Source organism: Orcinus orca, chromosome 5, assembly GCF_937001465.1.
Source record: "Orcinus orca chromosome 5, mOrcOrc1.1, whole genome shotgun sequence".
NCBI classification, from domain to species: domain Eukaryota; kingdom Metazoa; phylum Chordata; class Mammalia; order Artiodactyla; family Delphinidae; genus Orcinus; species Orcinus orca.
Window position 1 is genome coordinate 145,011,445 of NC_064563.1, and position 15,064 is coordinate 145,026,508.

Consider the following 15,064-nt stretch of genomic DNA (forward strand, 5'->3'; position numbering starts at 1 on the left):
TATTCTAGATGTTTTTCAGAATTCAGTGCAGAATAAAGCAGGATAAGCACAAGCAAAAGCAAATTAAAAGGAACAGGAATCAGTGAGGCCAGATGCCAAGACACTTGCTGTGCCTCTAGTGTTGTGTTTTCTTGTAACAAGTCCCTGGAACAGAAAGGATGGGTTGCAGAGATCTCGTTGTTTTACAAATAAAATATACAGGTTTGGGAATTCCCTGGCGGTCCAGTGGTCAGGACTCTGTGCTTTCACTGCCGAGGGCCTGGGTTTGAGCCCTGGTCGGGAACTGATATCCCACAGGCCACATTGTATGGCCTTAAAAAAAATATATATATATATATATATATTTATTTATTTATTTATTTGTTTGTTTGTTTGTTTATTTATTTATATATTTATATATATATCAGGTTTATGTAGAAAGACAAGAGGTTTTTTGCCATTTGCTTCATCCCTACAACCAGCCTGTCCTGGGCACCTGCAAACATACCTCCCCCAGGGACAGCCCCCTCCATCTGTCAGTAGAGTCCCCCTACTCACTCACACCCACACCTCTAAACAGCGGGTTTACATTACAACTTCCTTGTTTCCGGTTTTCAGCGTTATCAGCTGCCCTGCCCCTCGGGAGGTCAGCTCTTTTCCACCATCACCCAATTCCTGTCCTCTTCCCTTACCGTTGTCCTGATTAAGTTACTATACTGTCATCACGGTTTGAGCAAACTTCATCATTTACGTGATTATGACTGTGAAAATAAAATTCAGAGAGTTTACTTGATAGGAATATTTTACCAACGGAGAACCCAACTCCTGGCAAACAAGATTTCCAAATGGAAGGCGGTTAGGTGGCGTGGCGCTCCACGGCCATGGCTCAGCTTATAAAGTTTGAACGAGTAAGTGCAGTGTTTTCTAGTGTGGTTTGTTACTAGAAACTTATGTGCCGTTGCATTGCATGAGCTGACTTGTTCATAACTGCAAGGTCATGCTGACATAAAGAAAGCTTAGGTTTTGTTTAAGGTCAGAGTCAGCATTTGGGGGACGTCAGGGCAGTTTTAAGTTTGGGTTTGTGACTGTGAGGGTCCATCTAGGGATATATTCAAACTGTGGCCTCCAGTTTGGTTTTTTTTACTACTTACTTACTTAATTAATTAATTTGGTTGCACCGGGTCTTAGCTGTGGGCTCCTTAGTTTGTGGCATGCGAACTCTTAGCTTCGGCATGCATGTGGGATCTAGTTCCCTGACCACGGATCGAACCCGGGCCCCTGCATTGGGAGCATGGAGTCTTAACCACTGTGCCACCAGGGAAGTCCCTCCAGTTTGGTTTTTTTCTAACAGGACTAAACAGAGGTTCTTCATGACTGAAGCATGTTGTGTACAATAATTACGTTTCGTTTACTGTTGGCTCGCTTGGTTTTCCATGAAGTTACATCAGTTTAATCCCTAAACTTTCCTCTGGTTAAAATAAATCTCTCACATCAGATATTTACCAACTTCACCCGTGAAGCTTCTGTCCCTCTCCAATCGGCCAGGTTACCCTGCAGCTACCGTGCGGCTGACATTCAGGGACCCCTCCCCACCACCATCCTGGGGATGACCTTTGCCTCCCTCTCTGTAGCTGGAGTCCCTGTTTCCTGGATACAGTACCTTCCACTTTCTTAGTTTCCACCCTTGTTTTGCTGGAGCACATCTTCCAATAACATCCTGAGAAAAGGGTATTAGGGGAGGTAATATTTTTAAAGATACTTCATGTTTAAAATGTATTCATTCCCACCGACGATTAACTGAGAGTTTGGCCGAGGACAGATTTCTCAATTATAAATAGCTCCCACTTTGAATTTTGAAGTCTTTGCCTGGAATTAAGTGACTCTAACTCCGGCAATGTTTGAGTGTGGTGACCGTGAGAATGCACTTCTCAGGTTTCTAGGGGCAGGTAGTTCATTGGCCAAGAGTTCCAGTTGCTGCATTCTAAAATCCATAGTAGGTTTGCTGGAGGCCCGGCTTCCCCTGGCTGCTCCTAGCCAGTGACTGAGACCTGTTACAGAAAAAATTATTCATGACACACCGTGCAAATCGTCAGGCCGACTTTATTTAAGGGGGTGATGGCAGTAAGCATAGGGACCACTCTTGTGGGGTCTTGTAGGGGAGAGAGATTGGATTCAACTCCAGACACATCACGGGCAAGCATTTACAGCCAAGGAGCAGGGTGGAGATTGTGGATAGAAAATTACTAAGAGGAAACATCAGGGTTGAGGGGATTCTGGCTAAACAGGTTAACAAGATTCTTGCTGAAGGCGGGACCTGGAGGGTGGAGGAGGATTAAGAAACTGATTTAATATGGACGGCCATCACATATCAAAGGTGGGGCTTTCTGGTTAAACTGACTTAGCAGAATTCTTGCTAAAATCGGACAATGCAGAGATGAGCGGAAGTCCAGAAGTCAGGCCTAGTTTAAAAAGAGCTCGGGGGGCCTGAGTAGAGTTTGGTCAAGGAGAGAATCCTTATCAGAACCTTGAGATACCAGGCAGCCCCATTCCTGGGCCACACAGGCTCAGCTGAAGCCCAGCTTGCGTTCCAAGATGCCCATTGGCCTTGCCGAAGTCTCCTGAGACTGCCTGGCCGCCTAGGACATGCCCACCCCAGCTTTTTCCCTTTCCTCCCCTTAGGGTCAGGCTTGAGTTGGGGTCTGACAACTCGCCCTGCTTAACCCCACCCCTCTCACCTTCTCTCGTAGGTATTTCCCCTAATAAAAATTCTAGCTCATTTAACCCTGTTTTGGTATCTGCTTTTCAGAGGACTCAGATTAACACAATGAGAATGACTGTTCCCTCACAGTCTGTCCAGCAAGGCATGTTGACGAATATTTTGAGTTTTGCCATTCTGAGAGAAGAAAGTTAGTCTCAGATTAGTGTTTTATTGCTCTTGCTGTGAGTGAATCCAGGGTCTTTTCATGCTAAGAATGGCTGTACAGTCAGCCCTCCCTCCCCATGGGCTCCACATCTGCGGATTCAACCAACCATGGATCACATAGTATGTTTATGATCCATGGTAGGTTGAATCCACTCATGCAGATCTCACAGATACAGAGGGCCAGCTATGGAACTTGGGCACCCGTGGATTTTGGTATCCGTGGCAGGTCCTGCAGCCAATGTCCTGCAGATATGGAGGGATGGCTGTATGTATTTTCTGTGAACTGTTTATATCTCCTGCCCATTTTTATTCCTATCCCTGGGCTTTTTTAATTGATTTATAAGATTCTTTATGTATTAAGGTAGTTAGCCCTTTTGCGTTATAAAACTGCTCTCCATATTTTGTCTTTTCATTTTTTAGATGGCATGTTAAAATATGCTTATGCTGTCGTTAATACCTGACCTTTAACAAAGCAAAGAAAATACACACCATATACTGAAAGCAAAAATTAAAATATTTGACAAGCAGCAAAAACAGAAAACAACCCAATTATGAAGTTATCATAAAGAACAAATATATCTCACATATATTAAGTGGCCTGTAAAAATGCCAATTAAAAGGAGGCAATTCTTAGATTGAATCACAGCACATAAACCCCAAATTATGCTGTATATTAAAAATGCATACATACAAGAGAATTGAGGTCACAGGGAAAACCACTGCCCTGAAAACTGGAGAGACAGGCAGATTCATCAAATCACAGATTACCTGGAGCAGGGAGCTCAGCTGGATCTAGCATCCGGTAGGAACCCTTAAAGGGTTAGTGACTAATTGCTGGAGACTGAGCTTGGATGAGCTTGAGCGATTAACTCCTGGAGGCCAAGCCTTGGAGGAGCTCCTACACCTTCCTGAGTTTCTCCTCCAGGAGCCCTACCAGGCTTTCAGAGGGAAGACTGAAGAAAAATCCCCTCATGCTTCTGGCAGTGAGAATGGGAAAGTAGCCATTTTGAAATATGTCCCCAGTGCTCTGTTCTTCTTAGCAGGCTTGTCTTCGAGGGAAACTGTTTTACCAGAGTCTAACCAATGAAGGTTTTACCAAAGACTAGCCAACCTGGGGGAGGGAAATACCCAACTCCAGGCCCCTCTGGCCTTCCTGTCTCCCCTAAGGAGTGAAAGAAAAAGAAAAAGCCACTTGTGAAGGCCACAGCTCAGGGACACAGGCTCACTAAAAGACTGAGACCTGATCACAGGCCTATGGAACACTTCCTCATTTCTGACGTCTTACTACCACATAATAGGGCTCCTGTAAAATAACAAGGGATTACAGCTGAAAAAAACTGAAAGTCTCAAACCCAATGTAAAAGAGTCTATAGGGATACCCAAGAAAGAGAGGAGAAATGTTAGCCTCTGACACCTACAGCTACAGCAAATAGTAAACAGAGCCTAACTCCCTGCCAGATGAACATAACATTCACACTAAAGACCTATTTACCAAGTATACCATGTCTGGCTTTCAACAAAAAATAACAAGACGTACAAAAAGTAAAAAACCACAGTTTGAAGAGACAGGGAAAGCATCAGTACCTTGCCCAAATATGGAAGAAATTTTGGAATTAGCATACCAGGAATATAAAACAGCTATGATTAATATGCTAAGAGCTGCAATAGAAAAAGTGGACAGAATACAAGAACAAATGAGTAATGTAAGCAGACAGATGGACACCCTAAGGAAGAATGAAAAAGAAATGGTGGAAATTAAAAACACCATGACAGAAATGAAGAACTCCTTTCATGGGCTCATTAGTAGACTGGACACAACCAAGGAAAGAATCATTGACCTTAAGGCTATGGCAATAATACCTCCCAAACTGAGAAAAGAGGAAGAAAAAAAATAATTAAAAACCTGAAAAATAAAAAAGAACAGAATATCCAAGAACTGTGGGACAACTACGAAAGGTACAATACATGTAATAAGAATACCAGAAAAAAGAAGCGAGAAAGAAACAGAAATATTTGAAGTAGTGCTGCTGAGAACTTTTCAAAATTATCCACAGACACCAAACCACAGATCCAGGAAGCTCAGAGAAAACCAAGCAGGATAAATACCCCCAAATGTACACCTAAGTAAATTGTATTCAAACTAGAGAAGATTAAAGACAAAGAGGAAATCTGGAAAGTAGCCAGAGGCAAAACCAACAACAACAACAAAATAAAATGAAACCAAAAAAAACACTTTACTTATAAAAGAACAGGGTAGGAATTACATCAGGCTTTTCTTCAGAAACCACACAAGCAAGAAGAAAGTGGGGTAAAATATCTGAAGCAAAGTGGCTGTACCATTTTACATTCCTATCAGTGTATGAGAGTTTCAGTTAATCTGCCACTATATTCACCAGCGCTTGGTATGGTCAGTCTTTCTAACTGTAGACATTCTAATAGGTATGCAGCAGTATCTGACTGTGATCTTAATTTACATTTCTCTAATAGCTAATGATGTTGCGCCTCTTTTCATGTGTTTATTTGCTGTGTGTATATCTTACTTTGCTAAGTGCCTATTCAAATCTGTTCATTTTTAATTGGGTTGTTTTCTTATTATGAATTCTGAGGTTTGTTTATGTGTTTTGTGTTCAAGTTCTTTATTAAATACATGATTTTCCTATAGATTCTCCCAGCTTGTTTCTTGTGTTCTTCTTCTCTTAACAGTATTTATCAAAGAGCAGAAATTCTTAATTTTAATGAAGTCTGATTTATCCATGTTTTCCTTTTATGGAGCATGTTTTTCATGTCATATCTAAGAACCTTTTGTCTAACCCACAAAATTTTTCTTCAAAGCTCTCCAAAGTTTCTTCCAAACTTCTAGAAGTTGGATAATTTTAGGTTTTCCGCTTTATATAATATGATATACCCATGTTGAGTTAATTTTTGCAAATGGTGTGAAATGTGAATTGTAGTCATTTAAAAACATGGCTACTTAATTGTTCTAGCACCATTGTTCATAATACTGTCTTTCTCTACTGAATTCTTTTTGCATCACTGACAAAACTCAAGTGACCATATACGTGTATATCTAATTCTGGACCCTCTATTCTCCTCCATTTATCTGGTTGTCTGTCTTTTCACTATATGCAGTAATTTTGATAACTATAACTTTACAGTAAATCTTGACGTTCAATATTATAATTTCTTCCATTTTGTTCTTTTTTTTCAAAATTATTTTGACTATTCTAGATTCTATTTCCATATGAATTTTTGAATCAGCTTATAAATGCCTACACAAAAGCCTACTGGCTTTTTTCTTTTTGAGATTGCATTAGATCTCTAGATAATTTGGGGAGAATTGACATCTTAGCAATATTGAGTCTTTTACTTACCTCAATTTAGTTAAATCTAATTTGTCTCAGTAATGGTTTGTAGTATTCAGTGTATGCATCTGCGGATACTTTTGCCATATTTATCGCTAAATATCTCATACTTTTATGCTATTGTATATATTTTTTAATTTAAAATTTAAAAGTTAAAAAAATTAAGTTTAAAATTTCAATTTCCCATCATTAGTTGCTAGTATGTAGAAATACAATTGACTTTTATATAATGATCTTATATCCTGCAACCTTCCTAACCTCACTTATTAGTTCTAGTAGCTTTGTTGTAGACTCCACTGGATTTTCTACATAGGTGATCATGTCATCTACAAAAAAAAAAAAAAAAGGCAGTCATAACACTTCTTTTCTAATCTGCATGCCTTTGACTTCTTATGAAGATAATGTATCATTGATTTTAAAACTTGACAGAGGATGCATGCACTCATACAGATGCACGCACACACACACACACACACACACATGCTCACACACACACACACAAAGATCTTCAGTAATATTTCACATTTCCAGGAAGGTCTGTCTTCTTCCTGGTTTTAGGACACAATCCCCTTGAAACTGGCATTTCATATTCTCCAATTTAAAAGTAAAAATTAAGTGAAGTAGTGTCAGGGATTTATTTAAGGGGATAATCAGGGTTACATTTTGTGGTTGGATAGAAGCATCTCCAGGTGTCCGCAAAACCTCCGTCAGAGCACTGATGGGGAGAGGACGCATGGAAGCTGATACCAGAGTTGGGTCAGACCCATCTCTTATTCATCCACCTCTTGTACCTCATTTTTTTTCCAGCCAGCCAGTTTGAATGTGTCCTTCATGTTTGTCAACGCTTCTCTTGTGTTCCTCGCATCCCATCAACTGTCGAAACCCAGCAAGTATACATCTTCAGTATCAATTTACTTTGCCATCTCCTTTCTCATCCCACTTCTCATCTCCTCGTTCATGGTCTAGTAAGCTTCATCATACTATGAAAGTAACCAGGTTTTGTGTGTGTGTGTTTGTCTCCAGACTTTCTGGCTCCTAATCCCTTCTACTGGTTGTTGTACTCCATATTTATAAAGTGGGAAAATGAATGCCCGCCCGTGAGGAGGTTGAGGATTCAGTGAGAGAATGTTTGCAAAGAGCCCGTGCTAAACAAACACTGGTGTTTCCCTGGCCATTGGTATAAATTATAGGACTAAATGCAGTTTCCAGGCTCCCTGAGGGACTCAGACTGTAGAGATGTGTGGGGATGGATGTGTGGAGCGAGTGTAGGGGTGACTTTCAAGGGAGCTGGGTCGAGGCCGGTGCGTATCTACAAGGAAATGGTAAGTGACAAAGGATGGACAGTAATTTTGCCAAGAGAGGATCTTACAGAGCAGGGAGGGCTACTCACTGCTTGGTGAGAAAGGGGTTCTTTGACCGATGCTTATCTACATTTCAGGCTCATAGGAGAAAAGACTGGGAATGTGGCAAGAGGAATAAATATTGCCATTGTCAACTGTAAGTTATTAAATGTTTTCTTTAAAACTCCTCTGAAAGCTCTGCGATTGGATATTCAGTGGTGCCTTGGGTTTCTTTATGGTTTTTTGCACACGATCTAGTCTAGGTTTATATTTTAATGCATTTTAAGAGTATATATTTAACTATTTTTTACAGTGCCTCACTTTAGAGATTTCTGGTTCTACCGAAAAACTGAAATCAAATATAAACTGATTTTAGAAAAGACAAAGAAGGACCTGCTGAATTCAGAGCTAAAACCAGATCAGCAGACCTGGGGGTACAGACACCCTGGAGTTGGGCTTCCCGTTTGCTCTGATTCCTGGTGGCCCAGCAGAAGGTGACACCAGTTCCTACCGTTGTCTGATAAAAGGGCCTCAGGGGAAGCACAGCCTGCCCTCCTCTTAGGCCTGGAAAGAAAAAAAACACGTCTGTCACTATTGCCATCGGGGCCCCGGACAGTAAGAACTGTAGCAGGTTTGGGGAAAGGGTTTCCCTTGGCGTCTGTGCCTATGAGCAAGGTGAGCACATAGTCCAGTGACAGAGGGCTGCAGGACCCTGAGGAAAATGTGCCTGATCTGCAGGGAAAGCTACAGGGGGCAGCAGAAAGGGCTGAGTGGGGGCCCTGGTGTTTGTGGGAAGAGGCAGGTGCACTGGGAAAGAATGTGGGCGTGAATCTAACTGGAAGCAGGTGGGAGGGATGCTCTGGGCAGCCGGTGTGAGCCCTAGCCTTCCTGACCCGAATCACTGGGGCCCCCTTCAGGGAAGGCGGTCCTTTCCTTCAGGTGGGACCACGGCAGTCATGCTTCCCGGAAAGAGACAGAGAAGGAACACGCTGTTTTCAGAATGTGCCCTGAGTCCCCATGTACCTTCTTTTAAAAACAGTGTCTCTCATTTCCAGATGTGACTGGGAAAGTATTAGCAACACAGTATTTTGATATGTACGAAGGAGGTAAGGAAACTCTTTTCCTCTTAAAATCAAAATGAATTATACACACAAATTAGGATAAAAAAAAAACACAACCCAAAACATCAAACATTCTTATTTTGTCTCCCAAAAAATTTGCTGGAAGCAAATTTTTTCTAGAACTGTCTTACATAAACCCTCGTGGTCTCTGAGTTCACGTATTAAAATTTGAAGACATTATCTAGAAAATGTCTTTTCTTTGATCACACTTGTCCTGGATCTTTTCCTTCTGCCCCTTCCTCGGATAATGGGAAAGAGAAAATATCTCTTTCTTTTTTGAAACCAAACATGTAGAATAATGTGATCAGCCTCCAGCCCTGAATGTCATCATAATTACTGCTGTGTTCACAGCGCTGGGCGTGGTGCACGCATCCCTGGAGCCCAGGGTGTCCATCCTCCTCCAACTGTCCCTCCATTCTGGACTCTGGATCTTGACTGAAGTTGTTTTTATTTAGCACTGAGAATTACCTAAAACAAATCTTTATAAAGATAATGGAGAGGAACAATTAGAAGTGCCCGGATGCACTCGGGAACGATGCCGTTAATCATAACTACAAATACAAGCCCCAGTGGTAAATAACAGGGTTTGAGCTGAGCCTTTATTTCCTCTCTGTAAGAAACAGAGGGGTCTCTTAGCAAGGACTTACCCATCCCGGTGTGGTCTGTTATGTCTCGTATTTCTCCTCAGTGTCCTGGAGCCACTCGGCTCTTAGAGGGTCATGCCCAGGTTCGGTGTTTTCTTATTAATTGCAAAGAAGAGCCCACCTGTGTTGCCAGAGTCGTTGCTGGTTGGCTTCAGAGCTGATCGCTAGAATCTTTATGATCCGATCATGCTGCTTGCCTCACATCGCCCCACCGTGGAAGCCACAGGCCATTTACTATGAAAGCGCTAAAGCATCATTTGCGTGGTCGAGAGACAGTTCTAGAATCAGAGGATTCAGAGCCCGGGGCACAGAAGCTGAGAGCAGAAGCACAGCCTCTAGGGCCAGAGTCTCAGCTGACAGAGAAGGTCCTAAGACTGATTTGCATTGACCCGGCAGATAACTCTGGACCGATGACTAATTTTATTCAGAGCGCTCCCTCGAACTCCCTGCTCTTCATGGTGACCCACGATGACGGTAGCAGCAGGTGAGTGCAGACTTGTCACAGCAGGGGCGAGAGTCAGGGAAGCCAGCGGGGGAGGTGGGGTGCAGAGCATCAGGGCTGTCAGTGTTCCTCAGTACATCATTTAGGAGACGACAGAGGTCCAAGGAGAAGGATGCTTCTTCAAGGAAAAGGAATGGGAAACCATGAGGAACCGACTACATTTCTAGAGAAACAACAAGCTGGTGGGGCACATAAATCCTAGAAACTAAGGAATATTTCCAGGTAGCAAGACAAAGCCACCACTGACCATAAATAAAATAGCAAAGCTAACCCTTGGCCAAAGAGCTAAACCCAGGGTGGGACTTATACACACGCACGCACACATGCACGCACACGTACACGATGCTTTCACTAGGGAGAAGATGACCTGGTCAGTGTTTCTCCAAGCGTGCTCTCCTGCGCAAACGTGTGCGTCTTCACTGCCTAACTTCCGAGAACCCCGGAGTGCTTCTAGGCGTCATGAATTTCCGAGATGGGGCTACTGAACATGGCATCTCCCAAATTTGTTTGAATTCAGATCTTATTCTTAAAAGAGCATCTTCCCAGATGGAAGTTCTTTGACATGTGCTTTGAAAGACTCAGATGTAACCCATTTAGGAAAATCTGAACTTATTTTTTCTTTTCCTTTCTGCCCACCTCCCTTTACTTTGCCCTGAATTGCACCTTTCTACAACGGTAGGATTCTTCAGGTTTTGTTTTTGGTTTTTTTTTTTTTCATTTTTGATACTAACTTTTCTGAATACGAAAGGAACAGTTTTGACACTTGTTTTCATCTTTCAGCAACTTCTGTCCTCTTTATTGGTGGTCAGTAAACAGGAGGGCAGCAAGGACCGAAAACTATGCTGGCTGGGATGAGGATGACTGAACCCCAAGACCCAGGGCTTTTCCGAATTGAGAATTAAAACTCTGGGCCCCAAACTGAGTCTAAAAGAGTCCTGGATGTGGCCTTATGTGTAACTAGAGATGTGACACACTCAGCCAGCATGTGTGTTTCCTTCCTGCCCTGCACCCCAGGAGGGCAGGCGCTGCTTTAGAAACCTGTCCTAGGACAGACTGTGTCCTAGCACCACATACCCGAGTCTGCAGGTGAGACATTCACATGCTTCCCCCTTTGCCCCGCAGACTGAAGGAGGACGCTAAGAAGGCCATAGAAGCCCTGGGAAGTAAAGAGATCAGGAACATTCGGTTCAGGTCGAGCTGGGTATTTCTTGGAGCAAAAGGCTTTGAACTTCCTGCAGGAATTCAGAGAGAAAAGGTGAGTGGTTGCTAAACATCCCTTCCTGAAAACCGGTTACCATATGTCCTAGCAATTCCACTCATAGATACATAGCCAAGAGAATGAAAAACATACGGTCACACAAAAACTTGTACAAGAATGTGCTATTATTCATAACAGCAAAAAAGCAGAAACAACCCAAGTGCCTGATGAATAGATTTTAAAATGTATAAATAAAATATGGTATATCCACACACTGGAATATCATTAAGGCACATACAGAAATGGAGTACTGATATAGGCTATGACATGGACGAACCTTGAAAACACACTAAGTGAGGAAAACCAAACACAAAAGGACACATACTGTATGATTCCATTTATATAAAATTTCTAGATTTCCGTCCAGAGACAGAAACTAGATTAGGGGCTGTCTAAAGGCTGTGGAGGATGGCGACTAGATTCGAATGGGTTTGTGCGTTCTTGTTCCTGGGATAAAAATGTTCTAAAATTGAGTGTGATGATGGCTGCATGCCTTTGTGAATATACTAAAAGCCATTGAATTGTACACTTTAAATGGGTGAATTTTATAGGATGTGAATTCTGTCTCAGCAAAGCTGTTATATTAAAAAGAGACATAAAACTAGAATTCCAAAGTTTAGAACGCATATTCTTATTCTTTTTAAGCATGAGTTTAAGGTGCTCCATTGTCTGTGAAAGAATTGAAGATGGAAAGCCTTAAAGTCAAATCAATCTGAACAAGGAACAAGTGTTCCTTCTGAGCAAGGAACACTCCGATTACCCTGAAGAAAATACATAGTCCTTCTCCCAGAGAACTGAAAACCAGACTTGAGAGTTGTGCCGTCCCATATGGGACGGCAGCTACTCGCCAGATTTGCAGGTTACATTTAAACTGATGCAAGTTAAAGAGAATTTAAAATTCAGTTCATCAGTCACGCTAGCCACATTTCAAGTATTCAGTAGCCAAATGTGGCTAGTGGCTATACTACTGGGCACGTGGATTAAAGGACACTTACACCATAGCAGAAAGTTTTCCACCTGTTGAATCAAGTTGCTTCAAATATTGAGTCACATTGAGAGGAAATCACGTACCCTGAGTAGGTTGTAACAAATCCCATCCTAGGAAGTGATTCTCTTTTTATGACTTTGCTCACAGCTGGCTCGCTGACCATTTGTTGATTAGATGAATGGATAAATTAACGCCTTTTCTTTCCTTTGCACAGGTCAACCACTCAGATAATGCGAAGAACAGGTATCCGGGCTGGCCCGCAGAGATCCAGGTAGAAGGCTGCATACCAAAAGGACCAAGCTAACATGGCCCGGCCTCAATAAAGGTGACTTTTGCAGACAAATGCATCCCGAATGGACCACACCTCTTAGCCAACAGTCAATATTTGATGAGTATTTTGGGTTTGTCGTCAACCAGCGGACCAAAGTATTTTCCAGTTGTCTAAAATCTTGTCGCACAGACTTTTTATGCCAGTGTTTATAGAGTGAAGGTAGTGAGCAGGACAGCTGAAATGCATGGGAATTGTTCAAGGGGATGCAGTGACTTCCCCTTGAAAGGAGAGGACTGGGGGGGGGGGGAGCAGCCACTGCTTGTCCAGATGTGGAGCCACTTTATGATTGGATCTATGTTTGATCCCTGTGGTCCAGACAGCTCTGCAGAGAGAAAACCTTTATTCCCCGATCACCGAGCACACCCTCCTTTCGGACATCCTACCTCTCAGGATGAACAGCAGTCAGAGGGCTTAGCAACTTTCCTGGGTCAACCCCGGTTGAGCTCTTGAACTCCCCCTGCAGGTCCCTGAATTTACTCATTCCACGAATCTGGGTGCGCCTAACTCAGGCACCAGCGGTGCGGTGCGGTAGTGAGGAAATTCCGTGTCCGCCTCCATGCTGGGGTGTCACTCCAGTGGCCGGTGGGACCTTGTCTAACGGGTGGGGGAGCAGGGTCTGCTCTCGGGAGAGCCACTGTATACCCCAGGTTTCCTAGGAGACACACCATAGATCTACGGACCAAGATACCCAGGGACTTGGGGTTGAGAAACTCAAGTCATTGCCAAGTGCCCATTCTAACCTCCCTCCCAAGCCTGGCTACCAGAAATGGTAGGAGACTTTGATACCAGCTTAAGAGTACTTCTCTGAGCGTCCAGTTTCTCATCTATAAATAGAGGGATTGGGATAGACAAATGATTTTCAAGCACTTTTATCGGCAGGCCTCTTTTGAAAAACATGGCAGCACGCGGCACCCTGCATTTCAGCACCCTTGCAGGATCAAGCCACCCAGATCTCAGTGGCTGACAACAGTGCTGAGGTCTCCTTCGTGTAGCGGGCGCCTCGTGGGGCAGCCGAGGCTCAGCTCTGGGTGCCCGGAGCCAGGATGAAGGAGCGTCCATCTCAGGCATGGAAGCCAGAGAGAGCAGAAGTCCAGAGGTCCCCCAAAGCTCCTGCCAGGACACATGTGAGCCCTCATCCTTGCACCCCTTTGCCAACCAGGGGGGATATCAACCTCGTGGCAGTGGGAGGTGACTGTCGACCCCTCAGGGAGCCTGGGCCTCTCTCTGCAGAGGAGTCTGCAAACCACTGGATACGATCTTGGCTGGGGCCCTGTTATGGGCTAGATTCTCTTCCCCCCAAATTCATGAGTTGAGTCCTAACCGCCAGTACCGCAAAATGTGACCTCATGTGGAAACAGGGTCATTGTAGGTGTAGTAAGTTAAAGCAGGGTGACCCTCATTCAATGTGACTGGTGTCCTAACAAAAAGGAGATGTTTGGACACAAGCAATCAGAGAGAACCCCTTTCTGGGCTCTGGATCACTTTGGAGGAGGCCTGGAAGCGGCATCTGGAGAGCATTAGGGCATCGCTGAAAAGGCAGCAGCATGGGGACCCCTGAGGGCTGCAGGGGCTGGAGCAGGGAGGGGCGATCAGGAGGACCGCAGGCCCCTCTATAGGGGACTGTCACAGTAGGCGCATGTCCAAACCCATTTCATGTATAACCCCAAGAGCGACCCCAGGGTAAACCGTGGACTCCCGGTGACAATGGGTGGTCATGGATTGTGACAAATGTGCCCCTCGGGTAGGGGGTAGTCAACAGTGGGGTAGGCTGTGCAGGGGGGAGGGCAGGGCGTCTGGGGGAGCTCTCTGTACCGTCCCCTCAATTCTACCGGGAACCTAAAACTGCTCTAGAAAATAAAGTCTATTACCAGAAAACAAAACAAACCAAAGGTTGCCAAGGAAACCGAGCCTTACGTGGGCAGCCACCCCTGAACATCTGTCCTAATTACACAGACCCCCGGGAAGTGACCCTAAGCCCTCCCCACACCCGTGGGCTCTCCCAGGTGTGCAGACCTGCCCCTCCCTGCGGCGGGTTGGGGGGGTGGGGCTGGAAGGGCTGCCCCTCCCACAGAGAGGGGCGGGGCTCTCTCCTCTGCCCTGGAAAAGGCAGGTACTTCTTGAGCTCTCAGCGTCCCTATTTCCTAGATGCTTGGACTTCTGACACCATAAAATCAGGAACATGGCTTGTTCCTGACAGGAAAGTGTGTCACCAGCTAGGACCCTCCATCGCGCTGCCCACCCCAGGCCTGTCCTCCTAGCATCTGCCCTGAGGTGGGTCACCATCGTCACCCCGATTGGAGAAGTTGGGGCCCAGACAGTGAAGAGTCAGGGGGTTTCTACCCCCGCCCCCAAGCGGCCTCTGCTACTTCGCCCCACTGGCACAAACACACACTTAGGACTCAGACTCCTGGGTCCCTCCATCTCCTTAATCCATTAATCAGGGAGACATTGCATGGTCTCCTCTGTACGACTGAGAAAGCACGCTCAGAAGGAGAGGTCTGGCCGAGGGTGGGTGCATTCTGGTTCCAGATGGCTCGGGGCTGCATGAACGCTCAGGCCAGCCCTTCCTCAGAGGGTCAGGGGCTCGTCATCAAGCTCCCTACAGCTTGAGAACCA

At 44.5% G+C, this 15,064-nt stretch overlaps 1 protein-coding gene across 4 annotated transcripts in view; it reads left to right on the forward strand.

Moving 5' to 3' along the window:
- The window catches only part of FAM3B (FAM3 metabolism regulating signaling molecule B), a 55,071-nt gene extending 41,725 nt beyond the window's left edge, over positions 1-13,346 (forward strand). For 2 of the 4 annotated variants that reach the window (XM_033418338.2, XM_033418340.2), the window contains exons 4-8: positions 7,703-7,761; positions 8,660-8,710; positions 9,766-9,853; positions 10,994-11,126; positions 12,332-12,464. In XM_033418338.2, the coding sequence (XP_033274229.1) occupies positions 7,703-7,761; positions 8,660-8,710; positions 9,766-9,853; positions 10,994-11,126; positions 12,332-12,421 (421 nt within the window). In that variant the 3' untranslated portion in view covers positions 12,422-12,464. Of the gene's footprint in view, positions 1-7,071; positions 7,151-7,702; positions 7,762-8,659; positions 8,711-9,765; positions 9,854-10,993; positions 11,127-12,331; positions 12,465-13,327 lie in introns of those variants that run through there. The other 2 variants (XM_049709723.1, XM_033418339.2) reach the window with 2 other exon arrangements.
- The last annotated feature ends 1,718 nt before the right edge of the window (positions 13,347-15,064 follow it).